At 35.9% G+C, this 24201-nt stretch overlaps 1 protein-coding gene across 1 annotated transcript in view; it reads right to left on the reverse strand.

Moving 5' to 3' along the window:
* The window catches only part of LOC103250837 (ras GTPase-activating protein 2), a gene marked incomplete at its 5' end in the record, with an annotated part of 40577 nt that extends 17408 nt beyond the window's left edge, over positions 1 to 23169 (reverse strand). The window contains 10 exons of the mRNA XM_021708232.1: positions 2777 to 2854; positions 3482 to 3565; positions 7894 to 8000; positions 10388 to 10511; positions 11167 to 11241; positions 11681 to 11795; positions 12734 to 12882; positions 13404 to 13560; positions 22059 to 22160; positions 23093 to 23169. Coding sequence (XP_021563907.1) covers positions 2777 to 2854; positions 3482 to 3565; positions 7894 to 8000; positions 10388 to 10511; positions 11167 to 11241; positions 11681 to 11795; positions 12734 to 12882; positions 13404 to 13560; positions 22059 to 22160; positions 23093 to 23169 — 1068 coding nt within the window. The remainder of the gene's footprint in view (positions 1 to 2776; positions 2855 to 3481; positions 3566 to 7893; positions 8001 to 10387; positions 10512 to 11166; positions 11242 to 11680; positions 11796 to 12733; positions 12883 to 13403; positions 13561 to 22058; positions 22161 to 23092) is intronic.
* Between the last annotated feature and the right edge of the window lie 1032 nt (positions 23170 to 24201).

Consider the following 24201-nt stretch of genomic DNA (forward strand, 5'->3'; position numbering starts at 1 on the left):
TGGAGTTTCACTCTGTTGCCCAGACTGGAGTGCAGTGGCCGGCTCCTCCCGGCCACTGCAGCCTTGACCTGCCCGGCTCCGGCGATCCTTCTGCCTCAGGCTTCCAAGTAGCCGGAACTACAGGCGTGTGCTACCACGCCCAGCTAATGTTTGATTTATTGTAGAGGTGAGGTCTCTCCAAGTTGCCCAGGCGGGTCTCGAACCCGTGGGCTCAGGCAATCCACTCATTTCAGCCTCCCAAAGCACTGGGATTACAGGCTGAGCCACTGAGCCCGGCTGAGAATAATTCTTATTCTTAAAGAAGAATCCTATATTGCCCCCTAAATAAACTATCCACTTCCTTAATTCATTAGTTGGATACTACAAACTCAGAGAAGGTCTCAATTTCCTTGCTTTGTCCTTTATATTTTTCTATGTTGTTTTGCTAAGGACAAATAGAAACATAGCACATTCCATTAGGGATGACACAGAGGTTCCAGGGTAATCCAATGTAGAATTTGTAAGCACAACGGCTTTCTTTCTACGATTGGCTGTAGATTGCCCACCAGAGCCCACACTTGTGGAGTTTTCTAGTAGAAGGTTTACTTTTACTTGACTGGAAGAAAATCTTCGTAAGTGGAAAGGCAAGGAGAGAGCTCCTTTTGCATTACATGTGGGTGATGCAGGTACAAGCATCCATGGGAACTAAAGAAGTGCCCTATCAGTTTTCACAGATGGCCATCCACCAATGGATGTAACAGAGTTATTTGAACATTTCATTTCTTAGTTTTTACCTGAAGTCAGACTTAACAAATATCATTTGTTTTTTTGTTTGTTTGTTTGTTTTTTGAGTTGGAGTCTCACTCTGTCACCCAGACTGGAGTGCAGTGGCCGCTTCCGGCCACCGCTGCCTCGACCTGCTGGGCTCCGGCGATCCTTCCGCCCCAGCCTTCCAAGTAGCTGGAACTACAGGTGCGCGCTACCAAGCCCGGCTAATTTTCAAATATTATTTGTAACAATTATTACTTATTATAGTTTTAGGAAACTATGGGGTAGTATAGATATATAAAGTGAAAGAAAACAATAATTAAAATGGACTACAGGCAGGCTATACATCCCAGTTTGCTGAGAACCATCCCTAGTGTCCCAGAATAATCATCAATAGTACTCCTTTTCACTCTTAAAAGTGCCATGGTTTAGACACCAAAGTATATGGTAACTATACTTTCCAGGTTACCCTTCTTAAACTCTGTGAGGAACAGTATATGATTCAGAGTTACAGTCCATTTTCTTCTAGAGCAATGGTCAATGCCACTAGTGAGAGTGCCAGTATGAAATGAGAAATGTGACTTTCTAAAGTTTTACAATTTCTAGCACTGCAAATACTCAGACTTAATTAGTAAATAATACAAAAATTAGGATATTAGGACAAAATATCCTATGCTAGCTTAGGACTCTAGAACCAAATCTGAGACAGGAGGTGTAGAATGGGGACAGCTCACTAGAATGTGAGTGGGTGACTGAGGGTAGATCAGGAACAGACTAAACTCCTGGCATCCTTACATCACTGACATTATCAGCGCTACACATTCTGATTATATCAGGGAAAAAAAAATCAGACGCTGCCATAGCCTTGGTCATAAAACATGGAAAAACAAACCCAAAACAAAAGACAGTACATCATAATCCTGCCAACAAAAGTCAGCCTACACTGTCACACAAATGGTTCAACAATGTCCTAAAAGACTTCTTCTAAAAGGCTTCAATGGTTTGTTGAAAAAAACATTTGGTTGAACATGCACTATTCTGGATAAAAAAAATTCTAATGAACTTAAAAAAAAATCATTACTTTCATTTGCTGAGTCTCTGTTAAGAATCTTAAAAGTCCAAACATATATCTCAACAAAATATACTCTTGGCAATCACTGCTACTCAATGAAATCTTTAAAATTTGTCTATACTAATTTGGATTCACAGTTGGGATTGTGGTAAGATATAGTATTTTCTTCAAGCCCACTTTAGACATATCAAGATAACTTTTTTAAAAACAAGTTTTCATAGTTTTATAATAATGCCACATTAAAGACTAAAGACAAAAAAATTAAAGATTCTTTCAAAACATTCTCGACTTTAAAGAACACATTTTTTTTCATGTTGTAGGCCTCATGTTAAGATATTATATCCTGGCTTTTGTACATTTTAATTTATAATAACTTCCTTAGGTTCCTACCATAAACTTACATTGTTTATTAAATGCACAATAATTCTTTTTTTCTTTAACCACTGGCAACTAAGTGTCTACTAAAAATCAGGCAACATATTAAGCCTTTACCCCTATAAACTGGGGGTTCTCAACTGAGGGCAATTTTGTTCCTCAGGGAACATCTGGCAACGTCTGGAGGCATTTTTGGCTATTAAAACTGGGAGCACACTGCTGGTATCTAATGGGAAGAGGCAAGGGATACTGGTAAACATCCTACAATGCAGAGGCCAGTCCCTCACAATCAATAATTATGCAGTCCAAAATGTTACTACTGACACTTTGAGAAACCCTAGCCTTAGACATTTGTAATGGGTGTTACTAAGACACTGGCACAAGTAACTGTTGCTAGAAACGGTTAGGTATTTTCACAGCTGAAAAACAGCTTTGTATAAGAGAAAAAAAATTGAGCTTTTTTGATGGGCAGTATAAACATTTGTTTTTTAACTGGGGATTGATTCCTAGGACTATGAAATGTTATTTTCCCTAAGCTATATAACAATAAATGTTAATATTTATAAAGTAAAACAATCATACCTTTTTAACTGCTATAATATATCCTTCTTCTTGAAACATTTTGAAAAATTCACACATGAATGTCTCTTTGAAACTTGACTAAGAAAAAACAAACATAGGATTTATATGCATTAAGTAGAGAACTAAGAATATAATGGACTGAATTTTTAAGCTGAGGATTAAGGCCTAAAATGATTTGATCATATATTTCCAGAGAGTTACAGAACTTGGAGCATAAGACTTCTTTCAAAGTTGATGTTTATAGCACAGATAAATAGACTGCTCTTCCATCTTCTTACCAGACGTTCTCCCCCTCTCAGGTTTATCAGTTTAAATAAAACTTTCCTTTTTTTTTTGTTCTCATTAAACTGATATTTCTTTTCCCCCTGCAAACAGGGTCTCACTATGCTGCCTGGGCTGGCGTGTGGTGGCTACTCATAGCTGCAATAATAATAGTGTACTGCAGTCTCCCACTCCTGAGCTTAAACAATCCTCCCATCTCAGCCTCCCAAGTAGGTAGGACTAGAGGCAAGCTACTGTGCCTGGTTTCTGAAACTGTCCTCTTGAACGGGTGACTAAGATGCAGTATCTACCTAAAAGACAGCTGTTGCTTCTATCTATCTCTGTGTCTTGTTTTTAATTTGGAAGAAGATGAGTGAAGGAGAAAGGATCATAAGATTTAACACCATTTAGAAGTCTCACAAAGTCAAAGAAGGAAAGACTTACCTTGCTTTTGGATAGACTTCCCCAGCTTCCCAAAGTTTGAATGGTTTTTGAGATGAGTGTTAATGTTCTAATTGTCTGTGCATCCTAAAGAATGTAAAAAAGACCAAAATGCTGTTCAGTTTTCAAGAAATATAATTTGTATAAAATGTAGAATAGAACATGCTACATTGCTCTAAAACAGTGACTCAAAAGTGTTCACTCAAATGACTAACATAGTTGAAATCTAGCTAAGGCTGGGTATAAGTCACTGGACTAAGGAATCAAAAGATTAAAGAAGTTACATGCCATTGACAATTTCTCTCAAAGTGATTATTTTTAAAAATGTGTCACTTTTAAAAGTCACGATTTAATCAATATTATATGTAAGTTGTTTTATACAGTATGACAACTTGAATTATCTGATCAATTATATTCACTTTTGGAATGTCAATGGCATCTACTTCTTTCTGTCTTACAATTTAAAATGGCAGTTTTAGGTTTTCCAAATTTTCTGTGCTTGACCCATTTCTAAACATTTTCAATATTTTATATGGCTTCTGCAATTAACTCTTTTCATCATGGAAGCAAAGGCCTAAATTCAGCTTAGGAAGCGAGGAGTCACCCAGTTCACAAAGGCTCTTACCAGAGGGTAACTAAGTGAGTCTATTATCCAAGGTGCTTTTCAGGCCTGTCTACCTGAAAGAAGTAAATGTAAATAAAATTGACTAAGCAGTATTCCCTCATGAGTCTTTATTCCTTCCTTCTTTTAAAAATTAAGATATAATTTATATACGGCAAAATGAACAAGTCTTAAGCATATATACAGCCTACGGGTTTTCACCATTCTATAAATCTGTGTAACCAGCTCTTCTGTTAAGACATAGGTCATTTTCCTTTGTTTTGGGGATTCAAGTAAACAACATCTTCTATCTGAAGACATAATGAGAAAAGTCTAGATACAGAAAAGGTCTAGTTTAGGTTTTGATTGACATTCCTTACTATTTTAGTATCCCCACATTGAAAACAGGTAATGAATATGCAGGGAAAGATATGACCAGGATGTAAGGCAATCTAGAAAAGAAGGAAGGGATATCTGAGATATGATTATTTGCTCACAAAACAGCACATCTAAATTACGGTTATTCAGAAAATACCTCAGCTGGAACATCCAGCATGTCATTATATTTATAAAGGTCCCTATAATTCTCTGCCTTTGAAGAAAATAAAATTCTTAAAGATGTCATGGTAAACTGAATTTCATCAGACTTCGCCATTAAAGTTTGGTTTTAAATTCATTTTTTTAGATCACAGCTTCCCTAAACTAGCAAAAGGGAACAAAACATGTTTTATACAATTTCTGTACATCAGAGGTTTGTTTACATCAACATGACCCTCACTACTATCTGACAATCAGGCCATTCAGCTACTGGTAATTTCCTGGTGAACTCACTATATAAGCTGTATTAAAATTTTCCACTGCCACCATAATTTTTCATAGATGATACTGCCTTTCTTGGGTGACCAAGACCTTAGTCAACTGGCATCTAGTACACAGCCTGGCACTGGCACTTAGTAGAGGCTATATAACATTTATTCAATTCAACTGAAATATTGAATTTTTTACCTCAAGGTAACTTGGTATACATTCACATATTCTATTTTCTCCTTATATTAGATTGACTAATATGAAATTACCATTATTTGACCATTTTTGATCCACACAAAACAATTTCTTATGGTTCTACATAGTATTTTGAATGAGCAGTTTTTCTTTCTTTTCCAAAGTTAACCCCATTACTTTTTCTTTTAAAGACACTCTTTCTGAATCCTACAGGTATTAGTAGGATCTAGTAACTAATATTATTGATCTGGTATTTTCAGCCCCTTTTCTTCTTAACTTCTCTTTTTTTGCCAGTCTAGTCCCCTCTATTTAAACCATGCAGAGGTTTTCCCATCTAGAGAAAGACTCATCCTCTGATGAGTTCCCTCTCTGAGCTACTACCTTACATTCATCAAACACTGAGCAGCTACTTGTCTTAGAAACTGTGCCATATGCTTGTAATACACAACCCTGAGCCAGATCCAGCCTTGTTCTGAAGGTACTGACAGTCCACAAGCAGAGATTATAAACAGATGATTATAAAACAGTATGACAAATGACATGAGAGACACAGGGTACTAAAGGCACACAAGAGAGAGGCATATAGACCAGACCAAAGAAGTCTGCCTGTGCTGGGTCTTAAAAGGAGCTACCAACAAGAGAATGGGGAATATAATGAGGAGGACAGTCCAAATTTTTTCATTTTTCTACCATGAAATTTCTCAGAAGAGTAGTCTGTCATGTCAATGTTAAAATAACTCATATTTTAAAAATTAGTGTTTTGTTCTTTTTTAAAAAAACTATTCACTCATGTATGTGAACACGTGTACCAGCTTGAATTTGCTCATGTCTTTCAGCAGCAGGACAAGCACTTTTGATACATTTGCTAGGTAAACTGCATTCACCTACTTACTCTTTAAGCTTCTGCAATCTGACTTTCTTCTATTCTACTAAAACTGGTTTCTAAAAGTTCCAAGAACTTCTAAATGTAAAATCCAACAACTTCTCCTCCCCAATCATTCTGTAACTTTCAATATTGGTCTTGACAATGTCATTGCCTTGAGGTCACTAGAATCAGTCCCTGCCCTCAATTTCTGTGGTATAAACTGTCTAGACTTCTTACTTGGTACTAATCATGTGCTAGTTTTAGAGTTAGTATGCAGTTACTTCCCCAGTTAGACTGAAAGTTCTTAAAAAGTAGGGATAAAAGTAGAGATACAGGCAAAAAATAAAATTGTATTACAGTTTTGAAACAGTTTTTCTGGCATACTGATTGGAAAACAGTGACTTCAAATATAGTTTGTAGTGAAAAGGATTTTATTTCAACTTCTGTTACAGGAGTATGCAAATTGAAGGTTGAATACAATGCAGAGAGTCACAAGTTTAGAGGCAGGAGTTCTGTTTTCGTACAGAATGCAGCTACCAAGCTTTCACTGCCCCAGTGTCCTGTACAGTTTTAGTAACACAGTCATGGAAAGGACAGCACTGTGGACAAAGGGACACAGACCCATGCTCTGCTGTGTCTACTCACAGACCATTTATCCTTTGGCAAGAAAGGGTATGTTGCTGCCGCCGCAACAAGGTTCTACTCAATTCTCACCAAGTTAAACGAGTGGCAATGCCGTGAAGCTGTCAAGAGGAGGAGTGAGCCCTCAGCACCCAGCTTAATGCCAAGACTCAGTGTGCCTTTCCTACACTACATAATGCAATAAGCAGCTCCTCTTGACTGTATTTCCCAAGGACCTAAAGTATCGTATTCATCACTGTATCTCCTCCAGTGCTGAGCACAGTGTTTGATGCTTCACAGGTACTTGAACATCTGTCTGCCAAAGAGGTTGAAAGGAACAGGGTTAAGCTCACAGACTTTGAAAACTGAGTAAGAATTCCAGTTTTATCCAGTTCAAACTGATTAGATCAAATCATAATTTATTAGTTGTGTAAGCTTGGAGAAGGTACTATATTGTGATTTCCTTTTCTGTAAATGGGGACGATAACAGAATTTACCTCATACAGTAACTAGCCCAAAGAAAACAACAAATAAATGGAGGCTATTATTATTTGTTACACAAGTCAGTAACTAAAAGCAGTTAGATAAGATTATAAAATATTTGGAACATAAAAGGTTAAAGAATTAGCAAAAATATGTATATGAGAATGAATCAGAAACAGCAAAAATAAAGAATTTTAAAATATTTTTAAAAATGTAGATCTATGCAGTGGAGATTTAGATTTTGGTAATTAAATAGGACTTCAGAACAAGAAGAAAACGTGCTTTAAAAACACTTAAGACTCATATATTACAGTATGACCTCAGGAGAATAAAAAAATATGGAGAATAACAACTTATGTTCCAATAAAAGTTCCCACGCCTCTCAGAAAAAAAACCTCTCAAATTTCTGTGCAATTTGAAAATATCTGCAAGACTAAACTATCTTAATAAATCAGGAATGCAGGTTCTGTTAAATCAAAAACCAACCCAAACTAAACCTATAACTAATGAAAAACAAAACAAAACAAAACTTCCTTGCATTATGGAAATTTACAAACATACACAGTAGTAGAGGGAAAAGTATAATTAATCCCCTTTGTAATCATCACCAAGCTTCAACAACGAACAACGTTTCATCACTCTTGTGTAACATCTTTTAACAATAACAAAAGGCAGAATTTTCAGCCTCATCTGAAAAATGGAGATGGCCACGAAAAATGCTGAGTAAATTTAAGTATTAGTTATAATAAAACACAGCCAAGTGAAATTGGCTTATTTTATCTTTCATTTTAGTAAAAATAAAAATAAAAATGGAATAAAGCTTTGAGAAGAACAAACACTTACTGGATGATGAGGTCGCAAATGAAAAGTATGAGGTGAGACTACGGCTACAGCAAAGAAACGAAGAAATACAAAGCTGCTCACTGCAGAATACTGAACATGAGGGTCATCTGCAGGAAAGAAACGTGAAATGTCATGCACAAAACACGGATTCAAAACAAGGATGATAAAGTAAAAACACTGAGAAACATGTAAACTAAACAGAAGAGCAATATAATTTGTCTAGGAAGAATTGAGTTGATGAAATGATAGTAATGATTATGACTAAATTAAAAGAAAAGACCCTATGACAAAAAAAAATTTGTAAGAAATAAGAAATAATACAGAAAATAAAAGGCAAAGCTGCTAGATTTTCAGAAATATTTTAATTTGAAAAATACCTCTTTCCTCATCTGCAAGAAGAGATTCCTGAAATTACAACAACAAAAATAAAAGTAATATCTAGCACTACCTAGTGGTAACACTGAATTCCTTAAGGTTAGGATACCAGATTGCTTTCAGTTTTAAGTTACTGTTTCAATTTTCCCCTAAAACTCTTAATATTATCAAGGTTATGTGATAAAAACAATTAAGTGGAAATCTTATTTTTAAAAAAGCTACCAATATTCCATATACAAATTCAGATAAACTGAAGATTATTTATGGATTTGATCATTCATCTACAATTTTCATCTCAGACTGGAGTCAACACAACACAACAATCTGATGGTGGAGAAGCAGGTGGTGATGAAAAGACTCTCTGGGTTTGGTCTGAGTTTTAACTTTCTTAAGTTTCTCAAAAGGTAACTATCAGCAAGTCATTTAATTTGTCGTTCTTTAATAATACTTGCTTTCTACCTCCTGCTTTCCTCTCTACCTACCCCCATCTATCCAGGGTAGTAAGAAGAACAAATGAGAGAATATGAAAATATTTTATGGCACAAAACTGTCATTATTATAGTCTACTGAGGATATTAAGACATTTATATGCAGGCTAACAAAAAGATAGTTAAAGAGATACATGTGCATTTATTTTTTAAAAACCACAAAGTATGTTTTAGAACATTTATATAAACAAGAATTAAACAGCTAAAGCAGAGTTAAGGTCAGGATCACTGGTTAGTGTAAAGTACAGTGAATGGTAGCATGTACTTTGGAGTAGGCCATGTCCCTGCTTGCCTGCTGGCCAGAGACCTTGATAAAGCTACTCAACTTCTCTAACCCTCAGTTTATTATCTATCTAATGGGAGTGGTACCTACCTCACCTGGGGTTCTGAAGATGAGAGTAGAAGATAATGCAAGCTAGCACTGTGCCTGTCACTAAGTAATCAACGTGGTTATGATCTAACTATTTAAAAACTTCATTCAATCAGCATTTCACCTTTCCATATGTTAATGTCTTTGTTCCCCTTATTTTTGTTGTGTCAACTAGATTTAATATACTAATTTGAAGTTAACTGCTTACGTCTTTACTATAATTAGCAGACACCTATATCTGAATATATCTATGTGTTAGTTAGATGACTTAGCTCCACCACTTTAGTATTGGGCTGATTTAGCAGAGGGGTAGTTAACTGCACATGTGTACATGCGTGTGAGTGAGCACACGCTTAAAAGAACATGATAAAATAACAAAGTCTCTTCAGATGATTACAGAAACAAACTTAGAGGTTTGCACAGCTGGCTAAGACTGATAATTTAAGTAGCCACCTTACTTGGTTCTTCTTTCCCCCTGCCCCCATTATAGGCAGATCTGGAAAGACAGCTATAGGAAATTTATTTACTTATCAGAGATGCATTAAAATGAGACTAATGCCAAGTACTGACAGTCAGAGATAGTAACTCCTAAGCAAAAACTTGATATAGCTAGTTTTTCAAAATTAAAGCATGCCAGTTATTGATATAAGCACCTCTAAATTCTATTATGTTGTAACAGAAAGGTTTCTAATATCTAAAACCATTTCTGTACAAACCTTAGCATTCTCAAACTGTAAAATGCTAGACATAATAGGTGAATGTGTGAATAAACCTCATAAGAAGCACCAGAGAATAAAATGATCAGGGAAATAACTCAGATATGCAAGCACAAGGACACTGTAGTTCACTGCAATGGACTAGCAACTGTATGGAACTAAAGATTCTCACTACTTGAATGTGTGCAACTGGAAAAATGCTATAAATAACAAAGGTATTTTTGTTTATTATATTTAACTCTTATAAGTTTCTTGTATGTTTACTTATATGCTATAGTTCTAAATTTTGCCTTTTTAAAATCTAATCATGATTTTGATTTTCCTTTATATAAAGCCTTTATACTGAAATAAAATGGAATATATGTTTTGACAGTCAAAAAAAATCATATTTTTAAAATGTAAAAACTAGAACCAATTTGAAAAACTAGAAAAGACTGTACCTATAAACCTTATATATTTCACACAAACCAAACATACAAGTAATACCTACAAAAAATCAACTAAAGAAAAAGGAATGGCATATTGTAGTAAAACAAGACACTTACTAGGAAATCTCTGAGTAGCCATTTGCCTTAGCGAATAAAAGACATCACACATTACAGTGGGGCAGCTCATACTTGACTTTACTATTGTACTGAATAATTTGTCTACATAGTAGCGCAGGTTCTCCTGCAGGATTTAAAAAGGTAAACATTAAGATTTTGACTTTCACACATCTCCAATAGCCTTTATGAAAAAAAGTAATGAAAATGAGATTTATTAGATAGCCATTATCTGGTATTTTCTAAACTCCTGCTTCCCTTCTTCAAACTTATTCAGTTAAAGGACAATGTACATATTGATCCAATTTAATAAATTAAATTTAGACTTGCTAGACATAGCAGGTGAATGTGTGAATAAACCTCATAAGAAGCACCAGAGAATAAATTGATCAGGGAAACAACTCAGATATGCAAGCACAAGGACACTGTGGCATTGCAGTTCACTGCAATGAAAACTTGCGACCCTAACAGAGGCAATTATTAGTAAAACGAATTGACCAAGTCATTGTGCCACTTAGCCTGATCAGTTTGACCCCAAAGGACTAGCCACATGGGATTGCTACTAGATACTGTCTAAATCCACTACGATTACTAGCACCAAGAGACAAGAAAAAAACAAAATGAAATTGTTGAGGAAGTAACTTCTAAAAATGAGCATGGGGAAATGCTGTTAACAGCAAAGGCTGTAAAGAATAAACTGCACTCCCTCCCCCATACAGCATTATTATAACGTAAGTGGGAGACACTTATGTCATGATAAGATAAATATAACAAGTACTTACCTTATTATTTTCTACATTATCTCCCTCTTTCAATTTAATAGGATCAATTTCACAGGATTTTGAGGAGTCACATATCTTAAAAATACATACATTTTTTTCAGTTAACACTTCTTACTAAATTTGGCAAAACGAAAATAACTTATTTTTTTGATAATAAAAGTTAATTATAAAAATTAAAGTTGTACCGAAGTTTAAAGTCCCCATCCAGAGATAACATATACAATGTATGTCACTATCCTAAACACTATCTCAAAAAAGTATTTCTCATATATTTGAAACTTTAGCTAAAACAGAAATCCAATAACAAAGAAATAATTATGTAGATTACACTATAATGTCACTTTGAGTAAAAACCCACTGACAGAAAAGTAATTAATTTTACTTTAAATAAGTTTAGCCTTATTCTTTCAGTAACACATGAATGGATATACCATTCCCATCAACCAGATCACTATTGATGAAAGAGCTACTATCATAAGGCCACAAATTATCATTATTGGAGTAAATTCTGTACCTCATCCAGAATAGGTTTTAATGTTACTTTCAGGTAGTGCCCTCCCACTATCTTCATCATCTCATCCAGACAGCGGGTAGCCAGGGAATTTCCTCTAAAAATTGTGTTTGCATCTCTGAAATAGAAATAGAAAAAAACCAAGCGTAGTAAACAAAGGTTGTGAAATCAGTAATAGGACATATTTGACTATGGTAACATAAACAATTTTGATAATTTTTACCATGTATTTAAAAGCTTGCTGCCGTTGGGTTTTTCAGACTTACCAAAAGTATGTGAAAATCAGTAAAAAACAAAACAAACAAAAACCCCTCACATTTATAAATAAAAAAAGTAGAGCGTGCGTGTGTGTGTACATAAAACAACAGTGTTAGACTATGATGGGAATGGGAAGTCACTTGATTGCTTTTTAGAATATTACATATGTGCATATAAAGGTGATACATAATGAATAAGGGAAAAAAATAACTTCTGCTCTGATGCTCTATTTGTGACATGAGAATCATTACATGAAGATTAGTAACAAAGGAAAGCCGGGCTCGGTGGCTCAGCCTGTAATCCCACGCCTTTGGGAGGCTGCGGTGAGGGGATTGCCTGAGCCCGCGAGTTCAAGACCCGCCTGGGCAACCTGGCGAGACCTCATCTCTACAATAAATCAAAAATTAGCCGGGCATGGTAGCGTGCGCCTGTAATTCCAGCTACTCGGAAGGCTGAGGCGGAAGGATCGCCGGAGCCCAGTGGGTCAAGGCTGTGGTGGCTAGGAGCGGCCACTGCACTCCAGTCTGGGCGACGGAGTGAGACTCCAACTCAAAAAAAAAATCAAAAAATAAAATAAAATAAAATAACAAAGGAAATTTCATCACGGAGTAAGAGAAAATCCTTCATTAACTATTACCCTCATGGGTGTGAATGACTGCCTTTTGTTACTTGCTAATCAGCTCTTTTTAGCCTGCTATACAGGAAGGCTGGTCAATACAAAATAATACGGACTACAAAAATGATCTGTCAGACTAAGGCTATATTTCAACAGAATTAACACAGAAATAAAACTCTTACTGTGTATCCTTCAAGTCTAATTCAGCCACAGCAGCGGCAAAAGGAACAAGTTTATCGTGGTGCAGCAGCAGTCGCACAAGGGGCAAGACAGCGTCATTTTTATCGCGACATATTTCACCCAAAATGTAAGCAGCTGAGGCAGATATTGGCTAGAAAACAGAAACGCAAAAAAACACAAAATTAAGGCAATGTGATTAAATGTTCAATCACTAACCTGTAAAACTACTTCAAATATGCTTATTAACTAAAACTTATATAACATTTAATTTTTTAAAGTTTTCCCAGAGATGATATGGAGCACACATTGAAATCACAATACTCTGATTTAGATAAATACACATATATATTCATTGTTTTAATGAGACTTGATACTCTGAAATCTTTTTCTCACAGTTACATAGCTATTTTAGCCTTTTCATATTAAAATCATACCCATAAGATTTTTTTTTTTTAAATATTTTTTATTTTAAAATTGTGGGGTACAGTTAAGGGTTAGGTATACAAATATGCATCGTTCAGGTGCCCTTGTTGATAAGGGGTGTCCCCCAGTCCCCTGACATATTGACTACTGTTAATCCTACCTCCCTTCCCCTCCCTGTTCCCCCCCCATAGTTTCCCGCCACTGTCAATCCTTTTCTTATAGTATTATGAGAGATGTTTTTTAATGTACCTGAACATCCGGTGATTTTAGCAGCAAAGTTTTCAAAGGACCATAGTACTTTGAAGGAAGCACATAGTCTTCTGTATAACATATGTTTAATCGAAGAGACCCCAGGTCATCAGTTTTAGATGACTTGTTTCCATTGTCTCTTGGTAGTAGCAAGTACCTAAAGTAAAAATACAGTAGGTTCCCTGTGACTGTAACGAGTACCAAGCCAGTAAGGTAAGTAAAGAGCTACACTATAAGAAAACTAAACCAAAAAAGTCAACTTAGCATTTACAGTTAAGGTACTTCCCAAGTATCAGGCTGCTAATCTTCAGAGGCTTAATATTTGCTATATATTGGACTAGAAAGCATCAAATAGATTTATATCTAGGAAACAAAAAGTATAGACATACAAAAATTAAGAACTCAAAGAGGCTAAATTCAAGAGTTTGATTAGCTTGCAGGTTTAGAAAGAATAATAATAAAAGGTAAAACATTTAAAACCCAATGTGTTATCAAAAATCAGTTTTTACAAACTAAATTTAAATTTAAGCATTTAGTTGAAATAGATGAGACATACTAAAAGGCATAAATGACCTTGTTTTAAAGTGTATTCTATACACAAAAAGTTGAACTTAACCAAGAGAAGTTTGTAGGACCAAACTTAGAAAACAAACAGCTTTTTAAAAAAAACTTTCGTCACAGAAATTTAAAAATAAAGTAAAGAAAACAGTATATTGAACCCCCATGTGGTCATCACCTAGTTTCAATAATTATCAACTCAAGACTCATCTTGTCTCAGCCATACCTTCACTTACTTTCCCACCCTACTTCTGCAGTATTATTTAAAAGCAATTTTCAGATATATAATTTCATATAGCACTTTTAAAAATCATTATTCAGTTAGTATTCAAATTCTCCCAAACTTATTATAAATGGTTTTCTAAGGTTTGTTCAAATCCAAATAATGTTCACAGATGATAAAGGGTTAATAGCTTTCTCGTCTCTTGTACTTTATAGATTCTCCCGGGCCCGCCAAGAAATCAGGTCATTTGTCCTGTACAGTTTTCCATACTTGGGATCCTATTTACTCTGTCTCTACCTCCATAATGTCATTTATCATATTCCTTTGTCCTCTCTGTATTTCCTATATATTGGTAGTTAGATTGGAGACATGGTTCAGATTTGACGTTATGTTAAGAACAATTCATTGATAATGTTGTGTATGACCAAGGAGCATGAATATCTGATTGTTTCTCCTTCTGTGGTGTTAGCAGCACTGATGATCATTGCCTAGAACTCATCAAAATGATAATTTTATAATTCTATCATTCTACGTTCACTTATTTGCTGAAATAGTTTGTATAAAGGAAACTCAGTAATTTTGATATTTATCAGCTACAGTCTGCCCTAATAGACTACTTTCTTTAAAAATAGAAGGGAGGAGCATTTAATAGACTATTTATTAGCTTTGGGAAAGATAAGACAAAGACAGAAAAGAGAACTGGAGAATTAACCAAGCAAAATTTAAAGGATGAAGGAATGGTTAATGCAAGGAGAAGAAATGACACAGAAATTATGTCACTACCCCCCAAAAGAGGAATTTCTGTCTTGGAATACCAACCTTTAGAACATCTACTCTCTGATTTAAGAAATAGTGATGTAAAGATATGGCCAGCGAAATAAGCGGAAACAAATCCGCTAGCAAAAGGAACTTAGAAGCATCTCTCGGGGGCGTTTAGCTTGCTGAACACCAATTATCCTGATAAGAGCACTACTTTGGTAACTGTCCTCAAACCAGGCTATGTTCTGCAGTCTTTCCAATTCAGAGGTCCAGTTTTATCAGCACATCCAAAGGGAACCTGAACTGCAATGACTTAAAGCACAAGAACAATTGCTGTACTAAATTTATGAAAAGAAATACAACCACCAAGTGGCAGAGGTACCCACATTTTTGGGCAACTCAAGTATTTTATTACAGAAATGCTTACTCATAAAAGTAGGGAGAAGAAACAGTGAACACCATTACCACCATGCACTCGTCACTCGGCTTCAACGATTACCATTATTTACCATAGTGTTTTCACCTATATCCCTTACTTGGACTAATTATTTCACCTACCAGTAAGCTATTTGGAAAGTCAAATGATCAGAATTACTATAAAAAAAGGACTGACATTAGTGGGAAACTGTGGGGACATGGGTGGGGGGAGGTAGGATTGGCAGTAGTGGGAAACTGCCTGGGGTAGGGTGGGGCACACCTTATCAACAAGGGTACCTGCACAATGAATAGCTGTATACCTAACCCTGAACTGCACCTCATAATTTTAAAATAAAAAATTTAAAGGTAGAAAAAGAAAAAACGTGTGGTAGAGATTATTAAGGTTATATAAGGCAGTCACTACTGTTTCCTGTTATATATTCAGTGAATGTATTTAAAAAAGTATCAGAATGTGCAATAGTGCATATATAAGCAAAAAAGATCTAAGCCATCTTCAGAACTTCTCAGTTAAGACAGCAGTCTTACCAACGAAACAGTTAACTCTTCTGGACCAGAATCCCCTTTCCCCTCATTCGTGCTTGAATGGGCAGTGCCCATGTCCACCTCCTTGGGATCCTTTTTCATTACTCAAGATGAATCTTTCCCTTCTATTTTAACTAGTGTTTCCATTCATGGTAGAATATTCTTACTTGTATAACTGCTTACTCAATTACAACCAGTTCTGCCTCTCTGGGATTGCCCCGCCCATCTTAAACAGTGTCCTCACAGTTTACTCCACATTCTACACTCAAAACAAACTCTGTTTTGGTTTGTTTTATAGGAATTTTGCTCAGAGGGCAACTTTATTTCCCTTATCTCCAAGTAACTGGAGGAGGGGAATGATTTACCCCTCTGTTACTCTCATAAAACTAAGTACCGAGTCTACAGTCCTAACATAGCATTGCTCTACAAAGAGGGAGCAGGGTAGTGCTATGCCAGCTATTCATTTTATGCATACACTGGTTTGTTTCGTTTTAAGAGACATGATCTTGCTCTGTCACCCAGGCTGGAGTGCAGTGGTGCAATCATAGCTCATTGTAACCTCAAATCCCCGGGTTCAGGCAATCCTTCCACCTTAGCATCTCAAGTAGCTAGGCCTACAGGTACAAGCCACCACACCTGGTTAATTTTTTTTTTTTTTTTTGTAGAAACAGGGTCTCACTATGTTGTCCAGGCTGGTCTCGAACGAGCTCCTTGACTTAAGCAATCCTTCTGCCTCGTGCTCCCAAAGTGCTGGGATTATAAGTGTGAGCCACCACACTTGACCACTTTTATGCATACATGAAAAAAATTTGATGCTCAGGAACTGCAGAAGGTTTCACTCCTTCTGCCACACTTTCAAAATTGTTTCCTTGAGTTTTCTGTGGCAGGACTAAAAAAATCTCTGCAAATAAAATATCTCATCTGTGTCTAGTTTAAAAACAAAGTCACTGTTTCACCCATTCCTTGTTTTTTTTTTTTTTTAATGAGCAGGGATTTCTCTGATTTTCTTTTAAATCGTATTTTATAAGCAAGTGACCCCCAAATCTTTGCTGACAGCTTAAGACAGAGAATGTTTTTGCGTTTTAAATCTGTTAAAAAAATACATCAAAGTTCAAGTTTATTATATTAACAGTACATTGGTTAGGGGCACAAACTTTAAAGTCAGACAGTTTGGTTCAAATCTCAGCTATGTGACTTTGGGCAAGTCGTTCAGCTCTGCACTTGTTTCCTCCTGTGTTCAATAAGGGGTCCTAATAGCATCTTACTAATTTAAGCCTTACAACAACCCTGAAGAGGTTATATAAGCAAAACACATAGAATAGGGTCAGATACACAGTAAACGCTGTGTAAACATTACACACACAACATTTACATATTATGCCACTGCTACCACTTCAATATATGAATAACTATAGATACAGTTATTTGTATAACTACATACATGTATTATTTAAAAATATTACAAAGAGAAAGCCTCATTTTAACAAACCACTTATCACGGTCACATAAACACAGGGTGGGATTGGCAGACGCTGGGCACTGCTGGGGGAGGGAGGAAGGGAAGAAGGTCGGGGAGCACATGGCAGAACATTCCACACACGGGGTGCCAGGTCCACCAGCAGGGGGAGAGAAGGCCCGCGAGAAGTCCAAACCTCGCCTACATGCAACTGACTTATGCTGTAAATCCTCACATATAACCCACAACTCAAAATCAACCAACACATACCCCCACCCCCACCTGAAGGATCCTTGTGAATTAAGTCATCCCATAAAAATTAGAGCTAAAGAGAAAAACCTCAATATTTGTTAAATCATTCAGGAATATCTGGCATGCCTAAGGTCTAGATAAGCAAAAAAAGAAAAAAAAAACCCTCTAATTAATTTTCTTCAGTTTTTGAATGAAGTATTTCAGTTTGAAAGAATAAGAGACAGGAAATACAGAGAAATTATTAACTTAAAGTAACATTCAGTTGCTCTACACATCTCCCGTTCATTCTAGACAGGCATAAAAGCAATCATTATGCTCCCAAGAGTTAGCTGCTTGGATAGCTCCTTAATAGAAAACAAATCAGTATTAAAAAATTTTAACCCTGAGGTCTGTGTAATTAAAACTGAGGAAAACAGACAAAAAGCACATTATTTGTATGTAATGTTTCTTAAGCTGGAAAATAACTGCTGAGAGGCAGATCTACTAATATTTGAAAGTTATTTCTGGTTCCATAAAGAAACAACTATCAATATATTTTTCTTGACTGAAGATAGAGGACTTGCTAAATTTTTAAAATTCAAATATTAAAAAGATTATTTGAAAACATGAGGCAAAAAAAAAAAAAGAAAATATTTAAGGAGAAAACATGTCAAATCAGCAAACTAGAAAACCAAATCATATTAAGTAAAATATTCTAGTTTTTAAATCATTTATAAAGTGCTTATGCTGAAGACAACTCAACTATTTAATCCACTTGAATCTTATTTTCAAAACTAAAAATTAAACATGAAAAGATGTTTATATCTATTTTATTTTCTTAATGTCCAACACAGTTTGGATCACTGAGGGCAAATTATTGTACCAGTTTGTACAATCACATAAAGGCTTTATACACATTAAGCTCTCTGACACTGAAGTAACTAGAGAAATGAGACTTAATTAGATTATCCCCATGGATCTCTTTATTTATTTAATTATTATTATTATTATTTTTGAGTCAGAGTCTTACTCTGTAGCCCAGGCCCGAATGCAGTGGCACACTCAAGGCCACCACAGCCTCGACCTGCTGAACTCAGGTGATCCTTCCACCTTAGCCTTACAAGTAATTGGAACTATAGGCGCCCACCACTACGTCCAGTGAATTTTTTGATTTATTGTAGAGAAGAGGTCTTACCAAATTGTCCAGGTGGTCTCGAGCCCCTGGGCTCAGGCAATCCTCTCATTTCTGACTCCCAAAGTGTTGGGATTACAAGCCATTGTGCCTGGCCTCTGTGGTTCTCTTTATTTAGAACATTCCAAACAATGAAATACTATGCAAAAAAAAAGCGGGGGGGTGCAAAAATCCTATGTGTACTGATGTGGAATGATGATGACAATAGCAGTAACTGTAACAATGACAGCATGAATTATATCCACTAACACAGTACCTCTGGCCTACTTTTTATGAACTCGTATCATCCTCTCAACAACTTTAAGAGGGTGTGATATTTGTATCTTCCACACTTTATAACCTAAGAAAGCTAAGACAAACTGGCTGTGTAACTTGTCCAAGGTCACAAAGGTAGTTATGAACCATGGAAGTCTGGTTCCAGAGTTTATACTTTTAACCACTATCAAGAGTCAACAAACATTTAAGGAAGTTTTACTATACTGTTAGATGGGGGGGAAAAAGTGCAGAGCAGGATACGGTGTGTGTTCACTAGTGTAAAAAAAGAGAAAAAGTTGTATATATGTACTTGCCTGTATATACATAAAATATTTTCAGAAAGTCAAAAACACTGACTGCCTCAAAAGAGGAAAACTGACTAGCCAGGGAGCAGGGTCTAGGGACAGAGCTTACTTTCCAACTTGTGAACCACAGAAGTATATTATCTATTCAAAAACTCAAATAAAATTCTACAATCTACAGACGTTAAAGGTAAAAAAAACAACACTAAGGCGGCAATCCTAACACTTGATGGAAGCATCAGAATAAAGAACACACATAATTATTAAAGAACTAAATAGCTGCCAAACGTGGTGGCTCACGCATGTAATCCCAGCACTTTGGGAGGCAAAGGCGAGACCTCTGTCTACCATGAACCAAAAAAATTAGCTGGACGTGGTAGTGCATGCCTGTAGTTCCAGCTACTTGCAAGGCTGAGGTGGAAGGATTGCCTGAGCCCAGCAGGTTGAGGCTGCGGTGGGCTGTGAACATGCCACTGCACTCCAGCCTAAGCAAGAGTGAGACTACGACTCAAAAAAAAAAAAAAAAAAGATAACTAAATAGTGATAGATGGAATGAGAAGATGATTGAATCCTGTTACAACTTGAGGATAAAATTAAATCAGAATAAAAAACCAGTTTTTAGAGAAAAGACTATAATACACCAATACTAAGAGAAATTATGTGGAAAAGGAAAGTAAATTAAGACTTTTCAAGCAACTAAACTAAAATACTAATAAGTATTCTCTTTCCTAATATGCCTGAAACCCTGAGGGCACATCTTTTCTTAAGTTTTCATGCAGTTACTATCATTACCACGAGGGGGTGCTATAGCTCTACACTGATGAATGGGGCTGAGTAATTTCTGACTTAAAAGGAAATGACACTCACATATTTATATTTCCCTACATCTATGGAAGTATAAATGAATCCACAGAAGCTTCTATTTCATATTATATAAATTTCTGAGCTTGTACTTTTGTCAGGTTAAACTATACTACTGGGCAAAAAAAATCCCATAGGAATAAAGTTAGTATCTTACATGTTAATGTTCTTACATCCTGCCAAGGCAGTTGCACAAAGTTTTACCAAATCTGGAAGGCATGTCTGGAGAGTCTCACGTAAAATACAGGCTATGTGGCACATTTCAATTTCATTTTGAGGGGCCGTGGGAGCCACAACAACTCATTTTTCTCTTCAGTACTGAGTAGTATGGACACAATCTTTAAAGTCCACAAACTAAGTTCAAGAATTTTCACTTTAAAATGAATGCTATTTCATAGAAGGTGAAAGAAGACATGGTGTAGGGGGAGGATGATGGGCCCCAAATGTTCACAGATTTTTCTTAGTGACTGTGTCCCGTCCCCCCGTAGATGGATTTTAGAAATTAAAACCTACAAAATGCCAACATAAAGACCAATAAATTTTAGGTCTACATTACGGAGACGTATGAATAAAATAAAAATACTGAGAACCTAAAAAAGGTCTACAAGGGATAACTGCTTAAGGACAAGAATACAAAATAAGAATGTCTGATGACCAATCATGAGAGGCAGGCTCTTTTAACCACAAATGAGACTGATCCCCATAAGAAACATCTAAATACTCCTCTTCCAGGCAGTTCTAGAAGAAACTGTGTTCTGAAAGTGGTCCTGAGTCTGGTGGCTCATGCCTTTAATCCCAACATTTTGGGAGGCTGAGGCGAGAGGATCTCTTGAGGCCAGGAGTTTCAACCTTCATCTCTATGAAAAATTAGCCAGGCATTGTGACATGTGCCTGTAGTCCCAGCTACTCAGGAGGCTGTGGAGGAAGGACTGCCTGTGCCCAGAAGGTTGAGGCCGCAGTGAGTTGTGATTGTGCCACTGCACTCCAGCCCAGGTGACACAGTGAGCCCCTGAATCAAACAAAAAAAGAAAAAAAGAAAAAAAAAGTGGTCCTGAAAAGGCATGAGAAAGGCATGCCTGTTTATAATCAGCGGAAACTCAAGCCTAGCATGTGAGACATTGGACAACCTACTGAAAGGGATGGGATACACATGCTTTTAACTGCCATAGACTGATAAAACAATCAATCACATCAATTTTTCTAAGGAAACTAGCATCATTTTAATGTCCGGACATTAACTTATCAGTTTAATATCACTGTCAGAGTCATGAAAAGGTAAAATAATATTGTAGCCATTACTGAGCCCCCAGAACTTCTAAGAAGTACATTAACTAAAGCAACTGAATAACACCGAGACCCTAGACATTCAGAAAAATAATATCAGGGCCATTCACAGTGCATTTCAGTGGGGGAGAGTGAAGGAAAAATCACCTGTTAGTTCGTACAACTATCCTCCAAACAAAACCCTTTGCTTTCAAACATCCACAGTTTCCATGACCACTAATAAAACTTGTGAACTGCAGATACTGGTTTGTGAGCAAGCATTTTCTTATATGGACAACTCTTAAGTAATGTTTTAAATGTTTCTCACTGTCTCCTTAGAGTTAAGACTTTATTTCTGAACAGAAAAAGATTCCTAGACAATTCAGTTCTTTTATCCCAGTATCACAGGTCAAGTCACAAAATTTACAATGTACTTATAGTTCTGCAACAATGAATTAATGACCAAATCCACACTAGTGGCATTTGGCTTATTCCGTGGCAAATTTAATTATGCTCATAGTAAGCATTCATTTGCAAATATACTAAATTAAAGAGGATTAAACTATGTAGCTCATTAGAATGCTTGTCTTCTTACCAGGCTTGATGAAAGGTGTCATTTCTTAACACTTTCACAGGAACCTTAATCTCACCTAGGAAAACATCTTGTACCAGGTTTCCATTGTTCCACAAGTCGATCCTGAAAATTGAAAACTGGCCTTATTTTTTACAAACCATGTTTACGAGAATACACACATCAAATAGCTTCAAATTACTCTAATTTGAAAATTATAGCATTAATTTTACATGCTTGAGAGATGTTAGCAATGTCATATACTTCACTATCTATACTGGGAAAGTAAAATGTTACAGTAGTTTTTATTTTAAAAGCACAGAAAATAAATTTAAACAGTCTAAAAAAAGGCCTTTAAGTTTCTAAGTTTCCAGGCTTTATTTCAATCTATAGCAATAAGAACTTCAAAGTTACTTTGTTAAATTTGAAAGAAGAAACCAATAATTTCTCTCTTGATTACAACCAATTAAGATATAAAAATAAGTGATTTAGAAAAATACATTACCTGATCACTTCAAACACATGATTAATATACCATTTAGATAAACACACTGTTAACACCACACCTATACATGCATTTATAAAATTTTTTCTTCTCAAACAGCATAGATGTTTAAGGCCTAAGAAACAGCACAAACTTCAAACACATGCACCTGTTGAATTATCTTACCTCACTGAAATTTCTGTTAGACAGCACATATGTTAAGAAGAATAAGAAAATTATTTCTAAATTGGATGAGATATAATTTCTTCTCCATCCATTATGCTATAATCCAGAAATTTAAGGAACAATTAAATTTGGAAAAATAAAAAATTAATACAATAAAATAGGTGGAAATTAGGTCATATTTGTTTATAAAATAAGTAAACCTATTTCTGCAAAGAAATCAGATTCTGAAAAGATAGTTTAGATTTAAATTAGATGCATGTTCCTCTAAGTTTCATCAACCAACTTGCTACAGAGAACTCTTAAGGCTGGTTCAACTTTTTCAGTTAAACTGAGGATTTTCTTTTTTGGCACAGAAAAAAGCAATTCTGTAAAACTCCAAGACACATACCTAATTTCTAGTTTTTCAATGTCTTCTTCTTCTACCTGGAACTGGGACTTTCTGGTGTAACTACTGGATCTGGTTACCTATAAACAAAATATTTTAGTAAAAAAATTAAAAAAAAAAAAATTTTTCCTACATGAACTTAAAAATGATCATCCCCCAAAATTCAATTGTGGATTAAAAAAAAAGAAAATTTCCATGTGATATTTTATCCAAAAGGTGACTACAAAAACAATTGTGGAAGTAGTAGGAAAGTAAGAATAAGGTGGGGTTTAAAAATATATATATATATATATACACACACATACATACATACACATACACATCTCTCTCTCTCTCTCTGTCAAGAGAATTCTTGCCTCCATGTCATTCCTATCAACTCAGTATCCAGCAACATTAGATTCTCTGGTCCATGGGTAGTCAACTGGTAACTCAGAACTGCTGAAAGACTTTGCTACATTTCTCAAGATACCAAATCCTACCCACACTTCCTTCTCACATTTTTGTTGAAAATATCAAGGTCACTGGCAGGACCTTCCTCAACGGCTGTCCACCTGAACCTGTCCACTCCCACACAGGCCTCTCTACTTGATAAGCTTTCTCAACTCCTTCTTAACAAGAGGATGAGAGGATTCTCCTCTTTTCTAAGACCACCCCACCCACACGTGGTTTGCAGTAAGCATGCAGTAAGCATTATTCAGTCTATTTTAATTACAGCTTTCTTTACCAGCATGTTCACCTCACTCAAGTCTAAGAAAAATTCTCCCCTTCGATTACCGTCTTCCTATCTCTTTCCTTTCTCTGACAAGTATCTTAAAACTGTAATCCATCCTACAGCCTGTTCTTCCTCACCACCCACTCACTCTAGTAACTCTTTGTAATCCGGTTTCCTTAGATCACCATCCTGAGATCTCTCTTCCTCACCAATCTGATGACCAACTCTGATTCTCACCTTCCTTGACCTCTCTATCTGATCTAGTGATTATAAAATGATGCCTCTTTCCTCAGAAACACCTGAGTACTCTCCTGGCAATCTGTTGCTGCTGCTTCTTTCTAAAAACCTATAAATATGAGTATTCTTCAAGGCTTTATGTTTTATTCTGCTCTAAAGACAC

This window comes from Carlito syrichta, unplaced genomic scaffold (assembly GCF_000164805.1).
Source record: "Carlito syrichta isolate Samal-C Ts95f unplaced genomic scaffold, Tarsius_syrichta-2.0.1 Scaffold135593, whole genome shotgun sequence".
Classification (NCBI taxonomy): domain Eukaryota; kingdom Metazoa; phylum Chordata; class Mammalia; order Primates; family Tarsiidae; genus Carlito; species Carlito syrichta.